Source organism: Lathyrus oleraceus, chromosome 2 (assembly GCF_024323335.1).
Source record: "Lathyrus oleraceus cultivar Zhongwan6 chromosome 2, CAAS_Psat_ZW6_1.0, whole genome shotgun sequence".
Lineage (NCBI taxonomy): Eukaryota > Viridiplantae > Streptophyta > Magnoliopsida > Fabales > Fabaceae > Lathyrus > Lathyrus oleraceus.
Genome location: NC_066580.1, coordinates 135,119,886 through 135,136,526, shown reverse-complemented (window position 1 = coordinate 135,136,526; position 16,641 = coordinate 135,119,886). Strand labels below are relative to the sequence as shown.

Here is a 16,641-nt window from a genome sequence, read left to right as displayed (position 1 = left end):
GTACCTCTTGTCCATCAATTGCTTCAGAATAGGTTTTGAATGCAGCCTTGTCATAAGTAACATGCACTGTAGCACAAGTGTCATACCACCAACCTTGAACTTTTCCTTTGATTGCCATAATTTCGCTCACTGTAGCAATTATGTCATCATCTGATCGAATTGCATTGATCTCATTTTTTGCTTTATTTTGTCTGCAATCTCGAGCATAGTGTCCAGGTTTACCGCATACGAAACATCCGTTCTTTGGACCTTTATGACCGCCAGAGTTCTTGAACTTGTTATGTTCTTTCTTTGGTCCAAGATGACTCTTTATGCCATCATGTCTCTTCTTTCCCTTGTTTGTCACAGCGTTTGTTTTGAAATGAGTAGGGGGTTCTGATTTCTCCCTCTCCTTCGATTCCTCCTCGATTCGAAGATGTTTCTGAATTTTCTCCAAGGAGAAGTCCTCGGAACTGTGCAACAATTTCTTTCGGTAGCCTTTCCATGAAGGTGGTAATTTTGCAATAATTGCACCGACTTGGAAGGTCTCAGGGATGTCTATTTTTACTGCCTTTATTTTATTGACCAGAACTTGCAATTCATGCACTTGGGGAAGAATGGGCTTAGAATCTAAGAATTTAAAATCGAAATATTTAGATATTAAGAACTTCTTCGTACCTTCCTCTTCAGCCTTGAACTTGAATTCTAGTGCCTTCCATATTTCTGTTGCCGATGGATTGTCTGTGTAGAGGTCGTAGAGACGATCAGATAAAGTATTCAGAATGTGTCCACGGCAAAGCAGTTCGTCCTCCTTGCGTTTCTTGCACTCCTTCTTGAGTTCTTCCGAATCATTTTCTGTTGGTTCAGGTATTGGTTGTAGGTCGGGATCAAGAACATAGTGAACCTTCAGGGCAGTCAATAGGAATGTCATCTTGTCTTGCCATCTTGTGTAATTTGTTCCATCAAATCGATCTAACTTGACAAGATCCTGGTTCATCACTTTGATGCTTGAAACAACAGCGTCTGAAGCCATTATGTTACTAATACTTTTAAGATTGTTAGAAAATTCGGTAAAATTAAATGGATCCAGGACTGAATCGTGATTGAGAATCACTTTCCTTAAAAGTATTTCAAGCACTCTTTTATTATGTCTTAGAGTTGGAAAATGCAAGAACACTCAGGATAATGTCAGCCTTATTTCGAGTCTGCACAAGACAAGTGAAGAACCCGAAATGCAAGGAAGGTTTTCTGGAATTTGGAAGAGAAATTCGTTTTTAGTTCTTGTGTTATTTTTCTGAATAGAATCATATATTTATAGGAGATATGGATGTTGTTTCAAAAGTTTGCAACCTTTGATGAAACAACACCATTTCACCATAAAACACAATGTTTCATATATGACACTATTTCATGAAAAGATATGAAAATTGAATTCAAAATTCAAACAAAACAATAACTAAAAAATTGAATTCAAATCATTAAATGCTATTTAACTCTTTTGTCATTTTGGAACTAATATTGCAAAACAATTTCCAACAAATATTACACTGACATCCAATCAATACATTTTATATTATCAAATCATAACAGTATTTTAAAAATAAAAGTGTGATGTGGCGGGATACACGGATCTCATTGATTGACAATGTAAAAATATTTTACACCGTCATACATATTCTTTTTTCTCTTTAATTTAAAAGCAATCTATAAATATTTTGTAAGGTCAAGACAAAAAACCATAATTGAACAAAATAAAACACATCCCAAACAAATAATGCTTAATCAAAACAAAATTAACACAAACATTTGTGATCACAAACTAAATGACTCAATTGTCTTTCTTGTTTCCGAGAAACAAATTATCAAGCATATCATTAATGTCGAACATTCCATACTCAATATACTCATAAGCATTGTTTGTAACAATATCTTGAAACTTCCCTATGAAGATTCCATATGCTGGTAGCAAGATGTTTTTGAGAGATGCAATTATTTCTTCCCTTAGTTTTTCATCATAAACAGACCATGTGCACTGAACTTTGCATGTCTCATTAAAGTGCATGTTAAACAAACTGAGCTTTTCTTTCATCGAACCTGCTGCTATACTAATTTCCATAGAGTTATTGATATCCAACTTCAAAAATTCCAACACCTTATCCCACGAGTATCTTCGATAGAATTCATAGTTTTGTTGGACTTTTTCTCTGTTTTTTCGGAACCAAACATTGCCAAAAATTACATCCAATTCCTTTCTTTGGTTTGTCACTTCTAAATATCTCCAGTTATTCATCATGAAAAAATGACGCAAAGAAGGGTCCACATGTTTTTCGGAGTTGGATGCCAGAATGCTCTCTAACAGCTCCACTGTCCCCTCTGTTTGTGCTGAAAGTGAAAGTGCTCCGTCTCCATTAACTATGTTCATCTCCTGTGATTTTATGATAGGAACAAGATGGCATACGAGGCTTTCCATCATAGGATGATACCCGCCGTCTGCAGGAGCAGCTAGCTTGACCACTGGTATAGAGTTTATGGAATTGACTGTAGAATTTAATGTCATAATTAATTATGGATACAATTATAGAGAATTTGAATAAAAATACTTTGTTCGCAAATAATTCAATTAATCATTTCACACATATTAAAAGAAAAGAATAAATAAAAAAGAGTATGATATTTTTACGAAAATACTTTTATTATTTATTGAGAATGATGAAAATAATATCAATTAGAGAATAAAATTGGAAAATGTGTATTGAAAATTAAAATTGATCATTTATTTTGAGATACTATTTTATTTTAAATGAGTCACTCATTATAAGACGGAATGACTATAGTACACTTTTTAAATTTATTAAATAAATGATGTAATATTTGATTATTATTATTATATTATCAGATACATTAATTATTCAATAAATCTAAACTTTTTTATTATTATTTGTAACGGTGATCAAAGAGTACCGTCTAGGCTCTACCAAGTGGGGTCAGTAAAATGGATTAGAACAATTTATTTAAAGATTAATTTAAAGTTTATCGGGAATTATGCAAATTGTATATCAAAAAATATAATCAAGAAATATTTTTTCTACACTTTTGTTATCTTGTTAATTGAATTCGAAATTCCCCTATTTATCTATACATATTTTTTATGAGTTTTGTGCAACCGATTACAAGTTTGAGAATTATGTTTTTTCAGTTATTTGATGTTGTAACTTGTATCCCAATCCAACTATGATGCCAAGGTGCATCCTTATTTGTTTTAATGAAAAATTCATATTCTCTCCCTTAATTACTCTCTCTCTCTCTCTCTCTCTCTCTCTCTCTACACTCAATTTTATCCATTATTCACCAATCTTGTGATTTCAAGTTCTAACATTTGGCATCAAGAACATGGTTCTGATCCACAATCACCTAATGTGCAACATAAATTCTGTCTCCAATGAAAGAATCCCTGCAAACCTACTCATCCTTGATGCGAATAATTATGACAAATGGTGTAAATAAATGAAGGTATTCTTTTGATACCAAGATATTCTTGAAGTGATCAAGAATGGGATGAATCCTCTTGTCGAATGTGCAACAGATGCACAGTGAGCAACACATAAAGATTTCAAGATGTTGTTTTTTATCCATCAATGTGTGAATGGTGACAACTTTGAGAAAGTTCGTTATTGCAAATCGTCAAAGCAAACGTCGGAAATCTTAGAAAAGGCATATACAGGGACTGACAAGGCGAAGGTGGTGAGGTTACAAACTCACAAACGTCAACTTGACTTAATTCAAATGGAGGAAAAGCAAATCATCGACGATTTCACAAAGATAATCACTCGGTCGGTGAATCAAGTGAAGGCATGTGGAGAAACAGTCACTGAGCATTACGTTGTCGCAAAAATCTTATGTGCTTTAACGCTGAAATTTGACAACGTAGCGATAGAGATTGAGGAATTGAAGGGTCTTAAGGCGATGAGAAAAGAGGAGCTACAAAGCTCTCTTGAGGCTCATGAGCAAAGGACGGAGGAGAGAAATAATGATAAGGCAAATGAGGAGATCACTTTGCAAGCTCGTTTCAATGAGAAAGACAAGAGATCAAAAGGAAAATGGCCCATGAAGAGTAAGGGGAATTTTCAGAATTTTGGTGGAAGGGGGTCACAAAGTTTCAAGATTTCAACTTGTCAAAGGGATGAGAGCATTTTCAAAAAAAATGATGGTCAGGGCAAGTTTAGAGGTGAAAGGAAGAGGATTGACAAAAGCAAGGTGCAATAGTTTAATTGTCAAAGGTTCGATCATTTTGCAAAAGAGTGCAATACGAAGAAGAAGGAATCTCAAGGAGATGAAGCTAATGTTGCAAGACAAAAGTTTGATGATGAGAATACACTTTTGGTCATGATCACAGAAGGGGAATGCAGCAGAAACAGGTTGCGGGACAACAACAGCAGTTTTGGAAACGTTGCAGAAACATGTTGTAACTAGTTATGTAAAAGTTGTAACCGGTTACAGGTAGAAAAAAATGTCATGATGAGTACGAAAGGTTCAATTTAGTGCAATGAGGAATGGTATTTGTACTCCATGTGTCTAATCATATGACGAGGAGGAAGGATTGGTTTGTTAAAATCAATCGTGCCATGAGGAACAAAGTAAAGTTCGTGGATGACACCACTCTAGCGGTCGATGATGTTTTGATCATGAGAAGGGATGGTGCACATTCCTTGGTCAAGGATGTATTATACATTCTAGGAATCAAGTGTGACCTTCTAAGCATTGGCCAATTGCTTGAGAATGGTTATAAGATTCACATGGAAAACTAAGGGTTGCACGTTATGGATGCAAACAAGGTTTTGGTCGTTAAAGCTCTTATGACTGCCAATAGAACCTTCAAGTTTGAGTTGAAGGTTATGGAGCATAGGTGTCTTGCTACAATGGCGAGTCAAGAAGATTGAATATGAAATTATCGTCTTGGGCATCTCAATTTCCGAGATCTCAAATACTTTCAAAAGAACGAAATGGTAATAGGGTTTCCATTGATCAACATACCGGCTAAAATTTGTGGAAAATGTGTTAAAGCGAAGCAACATAAGGGTAAATTCAGCAAGGATGCCAATTGTATAGCCAAGAATCACCTTTAGGTGGTGTATTTTGACGTTTGTGGACAAATGAAAGTTGACTCGATTGGTGGCAATAGATGTTTTGTCACATTCATAGATGATCATAGTAGAAAACTATAGACATATTTAATCAAGAGAAAGGATTAGGTATTTGAAGCGTTTAAGAAGTTCAACAAGTCCATGGTTGAGAGGCAAAGCAGTCACAAGATCAAAGTGCTCAAAACGGAGGGTGGAGGCGAATATGTATCAAACAATTTTGGGAAGTTTTGTGATCAAGAAGGGATTTTACATGAAGTTGTACCACCTTATAAACCGTAGCAAAACAGTGTTGCTGAAAGAAAGAATCGATCGATTATGAATATGGTAAGAAGCACGTTAAAGGGAGTGAACTTGCTGAAAGAGTTATAGGGAGAAGTTGTATTCACAATTGCTTATTTATTGAATAGGTGTTTGACAAAGAAGCTTGAGAAGGTAACATCGGAGGAAGCATGGTTGGAATTCAAACTGAATCTGAAACATTTGAGAATTTTTGGTTCTGTAACAATCGACATATTTCGGGGCAGCTTAGAAAGAAGTTGGATGATAAGGGAAAATTATGATACTTGTAGGATATCACTCTAGTGGTGGTTACAATTTGTATGATGCCGCAAACATGAGAGTTGTGATTAGCCGAGATGTCATTTTTTACGAGATCAAGCAGCTGCAGCTGCCTGTAATTGGTTACATAAAAGCTGTAACCGATTACAACATTGAAAATTTTGTTTCTACAGAATTGGAGAGTGCAGAAACGCCCATCGTCGAAACCCAAATTGAAGAGAATGTGAGAATATCAGCAAGGAAAAGATGTTTTCCTTAAATACTCCAAGATTGTGAGTTGTTTAGAGACAACGAAGTAAATGATGATGGTGATTTCGTCCATTTTTAACTTATGGCCGAATTTGAACCCGTTAAAATAGAAGAGGCTTTAAGTGATACAAAATAGATTTGTACTATGAAGAAGGAACTGTAATCTATTGAAAAGAACAATACTTGGGAGTTTGTTGATCTACCAGACGAGAAGAAGCTAGTTGTTGTGATATGGTGTTCAAAGTGAAGGAAAATCTCAAGGGTGAAATAATCAAGCATAAGGCTTGATTAGTTGCAAATTGACTCTTGCAAAGAGAAGGCATAGACGATGAAGAGTTATTCACAGTGGTTGATAGGATTGAAACCATTAGACTAGTTGTTAGTATTGCGAGTAACAATAATTGGCCATTCTATCAAATGCATGTCAAATATGCATTTTTGAATGGATCTCTTGAGGAAGAGGTGTATGTAGAACAACCCCCTAGTTTTGTTGTGAAAAACCAAGAGTTAAAGTTCTACAAGTTGAAGAAAATGATATACGTTTTAAAGCAAGCTCCAAGAGCTTGGAACAAGAGGATAGATGGTTTCCTAAAGGAAGTTGGCTTCAAGAAATGTGTATCCAAACATAGCATGTATGTGAAGACAAATACAAGTGAGTGAGTGATTCTCCTTTGTCTATGCATAAGCGAGTTGTTGATAACGGGATGAGACGAAAAATGAAATTCTAAGTTCAATAATGAACTTATGAAAGAGATTGAGATGACCAAACTTGAACTCATGACGTACTTCCTTGCCATTGAGTGAAGGAAAATTCCGATCCAAAACGCAGCGGAAATTAAAAATTTTCCTTTAGTGATCCTTACGAATGGGCATGATCAGTGATAGAAATCGTTACCTCTTGTGGTGATTAAAACCTTTGATGCAGATCTAAGGAGTGATCACGAGCTTTGAATGGTGACAACGCCTCTACTCAGTCCACACGACCGAATTCCTTTAGTCTCAGTGCTAGCTGCTAAAAATGAAGGCTTTGAGTGAGAGGGGGGAGAGAGAGAGAGAGAGAGAGAAACGAAATTTCATCAAGTAAAATTATTTTGCACAAGGGTTCTATTTATAGAACCACTAGTGTGGGCTGCAAGATAAAAACCCACTTAAGTATATGTGGCCCATATCTCATGGTATATCGAAAATCACTTAAGTGCGTGGTACCTTACCATATTTCGTATTCTACTTAAGTGTACCATACCTTACGATGTTCTACAATTCACTTAAGTGAACCGTACCTTACGGTGTTCCTTATTTACTTTATCTATCATAAATCCATCCTTTTGTGTGTGACCCTGTAGGTTTTTGCAACATTGGCAGTTATATTAAATCACGTATTTAACATCATAAATAGTGAGCGGTATCTAGCAACACATCACGGCTACCCAAGACACAAAAATGTCACGTGATATGACAAATCCCTTTTTGTGATAATACTTGTGTGTACAATTACCCTTTTTGCCTTTATATCTATATTGAACACAAGGCATAGACCGTGTCATCCTTGTCCAGTTCAATATTGGGCCTTTAGACATTTATTCTGTTACGCAGGATGGTCAAATTCCATCTAGGTCACTCATGTCCCTCAGTATGCTTCGTGGAGTACCCATCAACTATATTTATGGTCATCCGATTACAGACAATGTTTGATCAGTAATAAAGCACTCGACTCTACATCTAGGGTCCATAGTGGTTTCAGGTCGAAGGGTGGTATACACCATTATCACCATGAGAATAACTTATGACACTTTGCATAACATTCTATGTAGTATTCTCATAGCGGGTCAATCCAGTATAAATATTACTCCTAATATTCATACTTATGCTTAAGACTTAATATCTCCTTATCCATGATCCATAAGATGTGATCATCAGTCTATATACATAATATTCTTAATGCTTTAATGTTATCCCACTTCACAACAAAGCTCGACTACTGATACTTTAAGAATAATGTCCTTATGTTTAATGAGATCTCATGATTAAGTCACACTTGATACATTAAACGGACTAGCTATTCTAGGGACTTTATTAAACAAACATAATAAAGAAAAAACCTTTTATTATTAATAAATAATTCGAGACAAGTACCTAAAGTATTGGCCTCTATGGCTTACACAAACATTGAAAAGGTATGCGCTTGAGATATTGAAGAAGTTTGAAATGGAGCATTGTAATGCAACTATTACTCCAGATGAACCAAGGCTACAGTTGTAAAAGAGTGAGGATAAGCAAGATGTTGATCCAACTCAGTATAGGAGACTGATTGGATCCTTGCGTTACTTGTGAAATATGTGACCAGACTTGGCGTTTAATGTTAGTATTGTGAGTATATTCATGGGAGACCGAAGGTGTCTCACTTGGCAGCAGTCAAAAGGACCCTAAGATAAGTCAAAGGAACAATTTGCTGCAGAATTCTCTTTCACATAGAGGACCCGGGAAGAAAATGCAATTTTCTAGGTTTTAACGATTCCAATTGGTGCGAAGATAAAGATAATCGAAAGTCTATAGCTGGATACATCTTTATGTTCGGTGGAACACCAATCTCATGATGTTCGAAGAAGTAACCGATATTTTCACTCTCGTCGTCGAGAAGGAACACCAATCTCATGGTGTTCGTTATGTGCGTTCCAAGTCGTATGGATAATGAATGTATTGAATGACTTAGGCAACAGTGAGGGTGATGCTATTACACTTCTGGTTGATAACATTTCCGCAGTTAATGTTGCTAAGAAGCCAATTGCACATGGGAGAATCAAGCACATTGAGATGAGGTTTTACTACTTTAGAGAACTTGTTAGTGAAGGAAAATTTATATGAGATATTTTCGAAGTGAAGAACAAGTTGTTGATTTGTTGACTAAGGGAGTTACAAGTGAAATTTTCAATAAGTTGAAGATGAACATGGACATGGTATACTTAGAGCACTTGAATTAAGGTGGTGTGTTAGAGATTTTTGGTAATTCAAGTTTTGTAACCGGTTACCACAGGCGTGTAACCGGTTACAGGCATGTCAAAAGGTCAAATAACTGAATAAAAAATGGTTTTGGCATTGGTGTAACCGATTACGCATTCGTAGTAACTAGTTACCACTATTTCTATTTTTAGAGTTTTTAGTAACTATAACTGGTTACAGGTTTTGTGTAACTGGTTATAGGTCCGAGAATTTTGTTTTTTCAATTATTTAATGTTGTAATTTGTATCCTAATCCAACTATCTTTGTGTATAAATGTCAAGGGGCATCCTCATCTATTTATTATGAAAAAATCATATTCTCACCCTCAAATACTCTCTCTCTCTCTCTCTCTCTCTCATTACAATTATTATTTTCCCTCACCTCACTCAATTTCATCAATTATTCACCAATCTTATGGTTCCAAGTTCTAACTTCTAAGATATTAGAGACCCTATATAAACCGATCATCATCACACTAAGGCTTTGTTTGGGAGTTTAAAAGGGATGGGGAAGGGAATTCTTTCAAAAATGAATTTTAAAAAAATATATAGAAAAACATTTGATGTTTTTTGAAAGAATGATTTTGTATAGAATGATAAAAGAATATTTATCATTACTATATTTTTAATTTTCAGAATACTATAACAACATAAAATATATTTGAAAAATTTACGTAAGCCCTCAAAAACCCTCCTTCAATACAAATTTTGAGTTCCCAAAATTAGGGGATTTTCGGTGTTATGAATAAAAACAAACCTCCAAAACCCTACTAACCAAAATCCTTCAATTCTTTCCACTTAATTCTTCTTTTTTTAAAGTTGTCACTTCCCTTCCCCTCCAAACTCCGAAACAGACCCTGAAGAGATATACTTCGGTCATACTCTTCACACACTCAAATAGACATTGTGACTCTTACTTGCCTAGCATTGGTAGACTTATCAAACTACTATGTCCTCTATGTACATTTGCACATATTGTTTGTTCCGATAAACTTGACTTGTGCCTCAAGTTAAATCCAAAAACCAAGTAAATCGTTATTAGGACAAAAACAAAATCAATGAAAAAGTCTTATAAAAACTGCAAAGGTTCAGAAACTCACCAGCAGAAACTCTCACACATTCTCTCCAAATCGAACATTTGTTTTGTGTAACACCTCACTTTTAATTTTAATATTATTAGTATTATTTTAATATTTTTAATATTATTTTTTTATAATTATTTGAATTTTGATATTCTTTTCTTGAATTAAATAAGTAATATTTAATTATTGGGTAGTTTAATTTTATTAAGAATTAGTTTAATATTTAAATTAATTAAGAATAATAGAGAAAATAAAGAATGTGGTTTTGAGGGAAAAAAACTAAAAATTAATTAAAAATAGAGTAATGGGTGGAATTAAAGAGATATGGGAGGGAGGTAATGAAATTCATTTAATAAAAATAAAATTAGGTTAATTTAAAAAGAAAAGAGTGAGAGAAGAAGGGGGGTTGTCATTACGCGAAAGTTTGAGAAAATATGCAAAGAGTGGAAAGAGGCAAAAGTCCAAGGAGAACTCTTGGAAGGGAATACTCCATGGTCAAACTTTGATTTTGCTGCACTTTTGACGCAGGGGTGAGGGTTATTAATATGTGGATGTTTAGGCGGTCGGATAGTGAGGGATCCTTACCTTCTTATCTTCTTCATTTCATTAGAGAGATAATCGAGCGTGGAGAAGTCCAAGTGCTGAAGGTTTCAACTGATGTCAATATTGCTGATATGATCACTAAGGCATTGTCAAGTTGCAAAGTTTCCACTGTATGCCGTTGATAGAAGCGCATGATGATAACTAGTTTGTTTTGTGGTTCTAAGTTTGTTCCAAGATGGAGATTTGTAGCTTATGGGTTATAAGCTAGTGTTGTAGCAAACTCTGTCAAAGTCGAAGAGCTAATGTAGTTGTTGAAATATGTTAGTTTGTTGTTTAAGTTAGCATGTCGAATTTGGTCAGTCTGTTGAGCCAATTTTTTAGTATGTTAGTTTTTCTATGAATAACATATTAGTCATCACTTCTCCATCAATCCCTGATAATCTTAATCAGAGAGAGAAAGTGGTGTGGTTGAGATTCAATTGTAACCATTGTTCCCTAATGTGTAATTGAATCAAGAATCCAGTTTTTATACCACTTGAATTATTTTTATCTTCTCTTCTCTCTTTTCGTTTACTTTGTGATTTTTTTGTTAGTCAAAAAATCGATCATACTTTGTTTTTTTAGTCATCATTTCACAATATATATATATATATATATATATATATATATATATATATATATATATATATATATATATATATATATATATATATATTGTGTCAAGAAATCAAATGAAAGTTTTTTATTTTATTAGATAGTCTTTTTTTCCATATTTTATTGATTTATAGTTTTTAGCCTCCTGTTATTATTCAACTTGTTTTCTTACCTTGTGGCCCCGATGACAGCCACTCATGAAATGACGTTGGTGATGGAGACATGGTGGTTGACATATCCTTTGAGAAGTTCACTAGTTGTGGAGCTGGTCCTATTAAGGGACTTTTGCAGGAATGTAAATTATTGTATATTACTTCAAACACTTCTGGAATTTCACTAAGTTGTTGAACTTGCTTCGTGGCTTTACATTCAAGTAGTTTCCTGTAGCGGCATCTGTAGTAATTCCTGAAACAAAAGAAAACATTTCAAATTGTGATAGGAAATTATTAACTAATTGAATCATAAACTTTTTTGAGATACGAGTGTAATCATTATATTTGTTTTGTTTGCAGAGTAATATTTTCCTATAAAAATGTGATTTATGTTGGAAATTCACCAAAATCTATGGAGAATTTCAATCAATCTTGATAAACAAGATTGTGATCACCCACACAATAAAAAAAAGATAAGAACAATGTAGAAAGAAAGAAAGTAAAGAACGATGAAGGAGAAGAAGAATAAAATTCTACAGAGTTTCTCTCTGCCCACAAACTAAGGAAAATTTCTTATTCACTTTGCAACTGCAAAATACTGTGATTATAATGTTATGAATATTCTATTAACTTCATTACAAAAATAAGGGTTACTCCCTCTATTTATAGATTTAGGTTAACTTGGACCTCAAGACAAAGCCCAAAATAACTAACACTACTAAAATAGGCCTAAGATAAAATCTTGTATGAAGCAACATGCTTCGACACTTCGACACACTAACACAACTCAACATACTAGGTGGTTCGACACTTCCTTGTTTCTGTTGAGAAACCTGCTTCGACACAAGGAATTACAATTTAATACACCACCTAATTCATTTTGTCTAAGATATCTACATTCATCATAGCTCTTAGTCTTCTGAATACTTCGACCTGCACTTCCTTCATCATGATGCCTGCAATCTGATTCTCAGTTCTGCAGTGTTCCATATTCATCTTCCCATCTACTACCTTCTCTCGAAGATAATGGAACCTCATTTCAATGCGCTTTCTTCGACCATGTGCTATCATATTCTTCGCCAGATTGATAGCTGACATGTTGTCGATCTTCATGGTAATTGCTCCATGACTCTTCATTGTTATCTCTTCAATCAAATTCACCATTCACGTTGCTTGACATGCACAAAGAGAAGCAACTATGTATTCTGCTTCACACGACGATAATGCCACCACTGGCTCTTTCTCGAACTCCAAGCAACTGGTGCACCACCTAGCATAAACACATAGCCTGATGTGGATTTTCGATCCTCAGCATCACTACACCAACTTTAGTCAGTGTATCCCACTAATTTTCATTATTTTCCTTCATCAGTTGTAGGAAACAAAATGCCATAGTCGAGAGTACCTTTTAGATACCTTAGTATCCTATTTGTCGCTGCTATATGTGATATCTTTGGCTTCTGCATGAATCTACTCATCATACCTACATTGTATGCTAAGGTAGGCCTTGTGTGACAAAGGTATCGAAGCGACCCAATAAGTTTTCTGTATTGGGTTGGGTCGACATCATTTTCATCTGAATCTTTCGACAGTTTTAATCTGGGCTCAGCTGGATTCGAAGTTGGGTTGCAATCTTGCATCTCAAATCTCTTAAGTATTTCGCATGCATACCTTCTTTGATGCATCATCAAACCTCTATCACTCTTGTAGAATTTGATGCCAAGGAAATATTAAATGTCACCCAGATCTGACATTTTGAATTCCTTGTTGAGATCACCTTTGAAGTCTTTGATCTCCTTCTTGCAGCTACTTGTAATCAATAGGTCATCGACATAGAGACATAGTATAAGCAATTCACTCTTGCTTCTTCTTACATATACTTCATGTTTAAATCGCACTTCACAAATTCCTTCTCCCTTAGAAATCCATATATTTTATTGTTCCAAGCTCTTGGAGCTTGTTTAAGTCCGTACAGGGCTTTATGCAGCCTGTACACCTTTCTTTCTTCGCCTTGTTTCACAAACCCAATTGGTTGTGCAACATAAACTTCTTCTTCTAAGGGGTCATTCAGGAATTCACATTTCACGTCTATCTGACACATTTTCCAGTTGTTCATGTTTGCTAGACCAACAACCAACCTGATTGTTTCGATCCTAGCAATAGGTGCAAAAACTTCATCGAAGTCGATTCCTTCTTTCTAAAGAAATCCTTTCGCCACAAGTCTCGCCTTATGTCGACTCACTTCTCATTTGGGATTCAACTTCTCCTTGTATACCCACTTCACATCGATTTCCTTCTTGTCTTGGGGAAATTCGATAAGTGACCAAGTGTTGTTGACTTCAATTGACTTCAGTTCTTCGTCAATTAATTTCATCCACTTCGAATCTTTCAATGCCTCAACTACATTGACTGGTTCAACATGTGCGTAGAAGGCATAATGTACCAACTCACCTTCTTCATTGACCATATCATCTGATGTAATCACACATTCTTGCAACCTTGCAGGCACGTGTCTTGTTCTTTGAGGTCAGCTTGGGTCTGCTTCACCTCTGACTTCTTCCTGTCGAACTTCTCTTTCGACTTCACTAGTTGGTTCATCACAAAAGATCCTCACCGAATCTTTCTTGACATTATCAGTCCAATCCCACTCTTTAAGCTCATCTATGATCACGTCCCTGTTGATCACCACTTGCTTATTCATTGGGTCAAACAACCTGTATCCTCCAGTTGAATGATATCCTATCAGAATCATCTGACTCGACTTGTTGTCAAGTTTTCTTTTCAACTGATCTGGCACATGTCTATGTGTTATAGATCCAAACACCCTTAGATGACTCAAGCTAGGCTTGACACCAAACCAACATTCTTCTGGTGTGATTCCTTTTAGCTTCTTTGTCGGACATCTGTTCAGGATTCCTTTTAGCTCCTTTTAGCCCCTTATTTTCTTTGAAATGGTTATATAAATGTTTTCAAGTTAATGTAATGAAGATCTAAGTATATCTTGAAGAATTTTCTGGATACTCACAAAGGAATCCTTGTCGCCCATTAGGCGATTATATTTATTGGATCCTTATGAAGGAAATCTTGTCGCCCACGAGGGGATTATATTTATTGGATCCTCATGAAGGAAACTTGCTGCCCACAAGGAGATTATATTTGTTGGATTCTCAAGAAGGATCCTTGCCGCCTTAATAAGCTACTCATTTAATGCTAAACAAGGAATCAACTCGACTTTAGCAAACAACCTGACCTAAACCTTGAATAACAGAAAAGCCTTAATGCCAGAAATTTCACAAATAAATAGAAAAATGGCATGAACATAGTAATTAAAGAAAATTAATTAAACAGGAAATTGTTCTAGCAAGGGAATGGTTACAAATTGTTCTATGAAACTGGAAAAAGAAATATAGAGCCGAAAGGTTAGATCTAGAAGAGTATTATGTCTCAACACAAAAGACCATGGTTAAAGCAGACAACAACACCAACAACAATGGAAAAAAATGCATGTCGTGTTAACATAGTCCTAGACGTCTAGCTCATCTTTCTAGAATGCAAAGGAATGTTCAACAAAGTGAAATAAAAATGGGATTATGGGAAATTTTGTATGCTAACCCTTTTTGCAAGTTGAGATCATGAAGACCCATATACGCACCTAACAAAACTCTACAAAATTGTTGGAATTCTAGGAGCTCCTGAAAATGATGAAGATGCAGTATTCCTATGATTGTTTACAAACTCTCTGATTGGCAAAGCGAACGGGTGGTATATAGATCAACCTACATCGATAATTAAAAAATGGAACTTGTTGAAGGAAAATTTATTGAATAGATTATTTCCTCACAACAAATTCATGGAAGCCAATACAACCATCACAGTATTTTCCCAAGTCGTAATAGTAATTCTCTATGAGGCATGGGAAAGATACAAGTCCATGTTGAGGCGATGTACAAACCAAGTTTTTAACAAACTCGTGAAAATACACATCTTCATGAATAGACTTTAACAACAACCAAAATTGTTAATAGATGCTACTGTTGGTGGTTATGTTATGTCCAAAAGTGGGGACGATGCAATAACAATCACTGAATGCATGACACTCAGTGATCACTAAGGAAAACACAACAAAGACCCTTTCAAGTGAAGAATAGTATCATATAAGTGAATACAAATGATGTCATTCTTGCTAAAAATAAGTTGTTAACTCAAACAGTGGATGAACTGACCCAACGACTGACAAAACTGTCATAACAACAAAAGGAAATGCATGAAATACCTTAACAAAGGCATATTGTATTATATGAACTCTGTAGCGGAGACCATCCAACTAGATTTTACCCCTACCGTTGGAGAAGTAAATTATGTTTCCAATCAAATAACTAAGCAATATTAGACTAGCAACTTCCTAGGAACAACAATTTTAATCAAGGATGGAGGTTTGAGGTCGGTCTATCCAATAGACAACATTTTCATCATTACTCACAAGCACCTCTACATATCTGAAGGATACACTCAATCAATTCATGTGGGTATCTATGGCCATTAAAAAAACTTAAGCATCCATTAAAAACCTTGAGGCACAAGTGGGTCAATTAGCCAAGCAGATCTCAAATCTCCGAAATAGCACATTCAGTGCAAACACAAAGAACAATCTAAAGGAAGACTACAATGTTGCTCTTGGGGATGATGTGATTTTTGTCAAAACTAAGAAATAAGGAGAAGAAGGACAAAAGGAAGAATGTTTACAAGATAAAGTTGCAAGGAAAATCTAAAGAAACTACAAAGAAAGGAAGTTGAACCTGGGGTAGTTGTATTACCTATCTCTATAGGTAATATAAAAATTAGTAATGCACCTATTAGTTTAGGTGTAAGTGTCAATATTATGACACTTTCAATGGTAGAAAGAATTGGGTATCTGCAAATAGATCTATATGTAGGAAAAGTCCAAATGGAAGACAAAACATGCAGTATACCAGTGGGAGTAGTCAAAGATGCGTTAATACAAATTGACAAGTTCTCATTTCCTCTAGACTTTGCGATATTGGATGTCAGGTCAAACATAATAATAACTCTCATCTTAGGAATACATTTCATGAAGACAACGAGGATGCTCGTGGATATTGATATAGGAGAAGTAAATGTCAGAATCAAAGATCGTGAGGTAAGTTATAAGGTAATTTGTGTCACGTAACATTGATCACTGTCAAGCTACTGACATTAGACAAGATATTTTTGGGAGGCAACCCAACCATATTTTACATTTTTCTTTTTGAATTAGGCTTTAATTAGG

General features: G+C 35.2%; 1 protein-coding gene across 1 annotated transcript in view; it reads right to left on the bottom strand.

Annotated features, from left to right (window-relative positions):
* Positions 1-1,692: 1,692 nt before the first annotated feature.
* LOC127118477 (uncharacterized) overlaps positions 1,693-16,641 on the bottom strand; it is a 52,919-nt gene continuing 37,970 nt past the window's right edge. Inside the window, exons 3-4 of the mRNA XM_051048689.1 lie at positions 11,375-11,607; positions 1,693-2,517 (exon numbers count right to left, since the gene is read on the bottom strand). Of these exons, the coding sequence (XP_050904646.1) occupies positions 1,808-2,517; positions 11,375-11,607 (943 nt within the window). The 3' untranslated portion in view covers positions 1,693-1,807. The remainder of the gene's footprint in view (positions 2,518-11,374; positions 11,608-16,641) is intronic.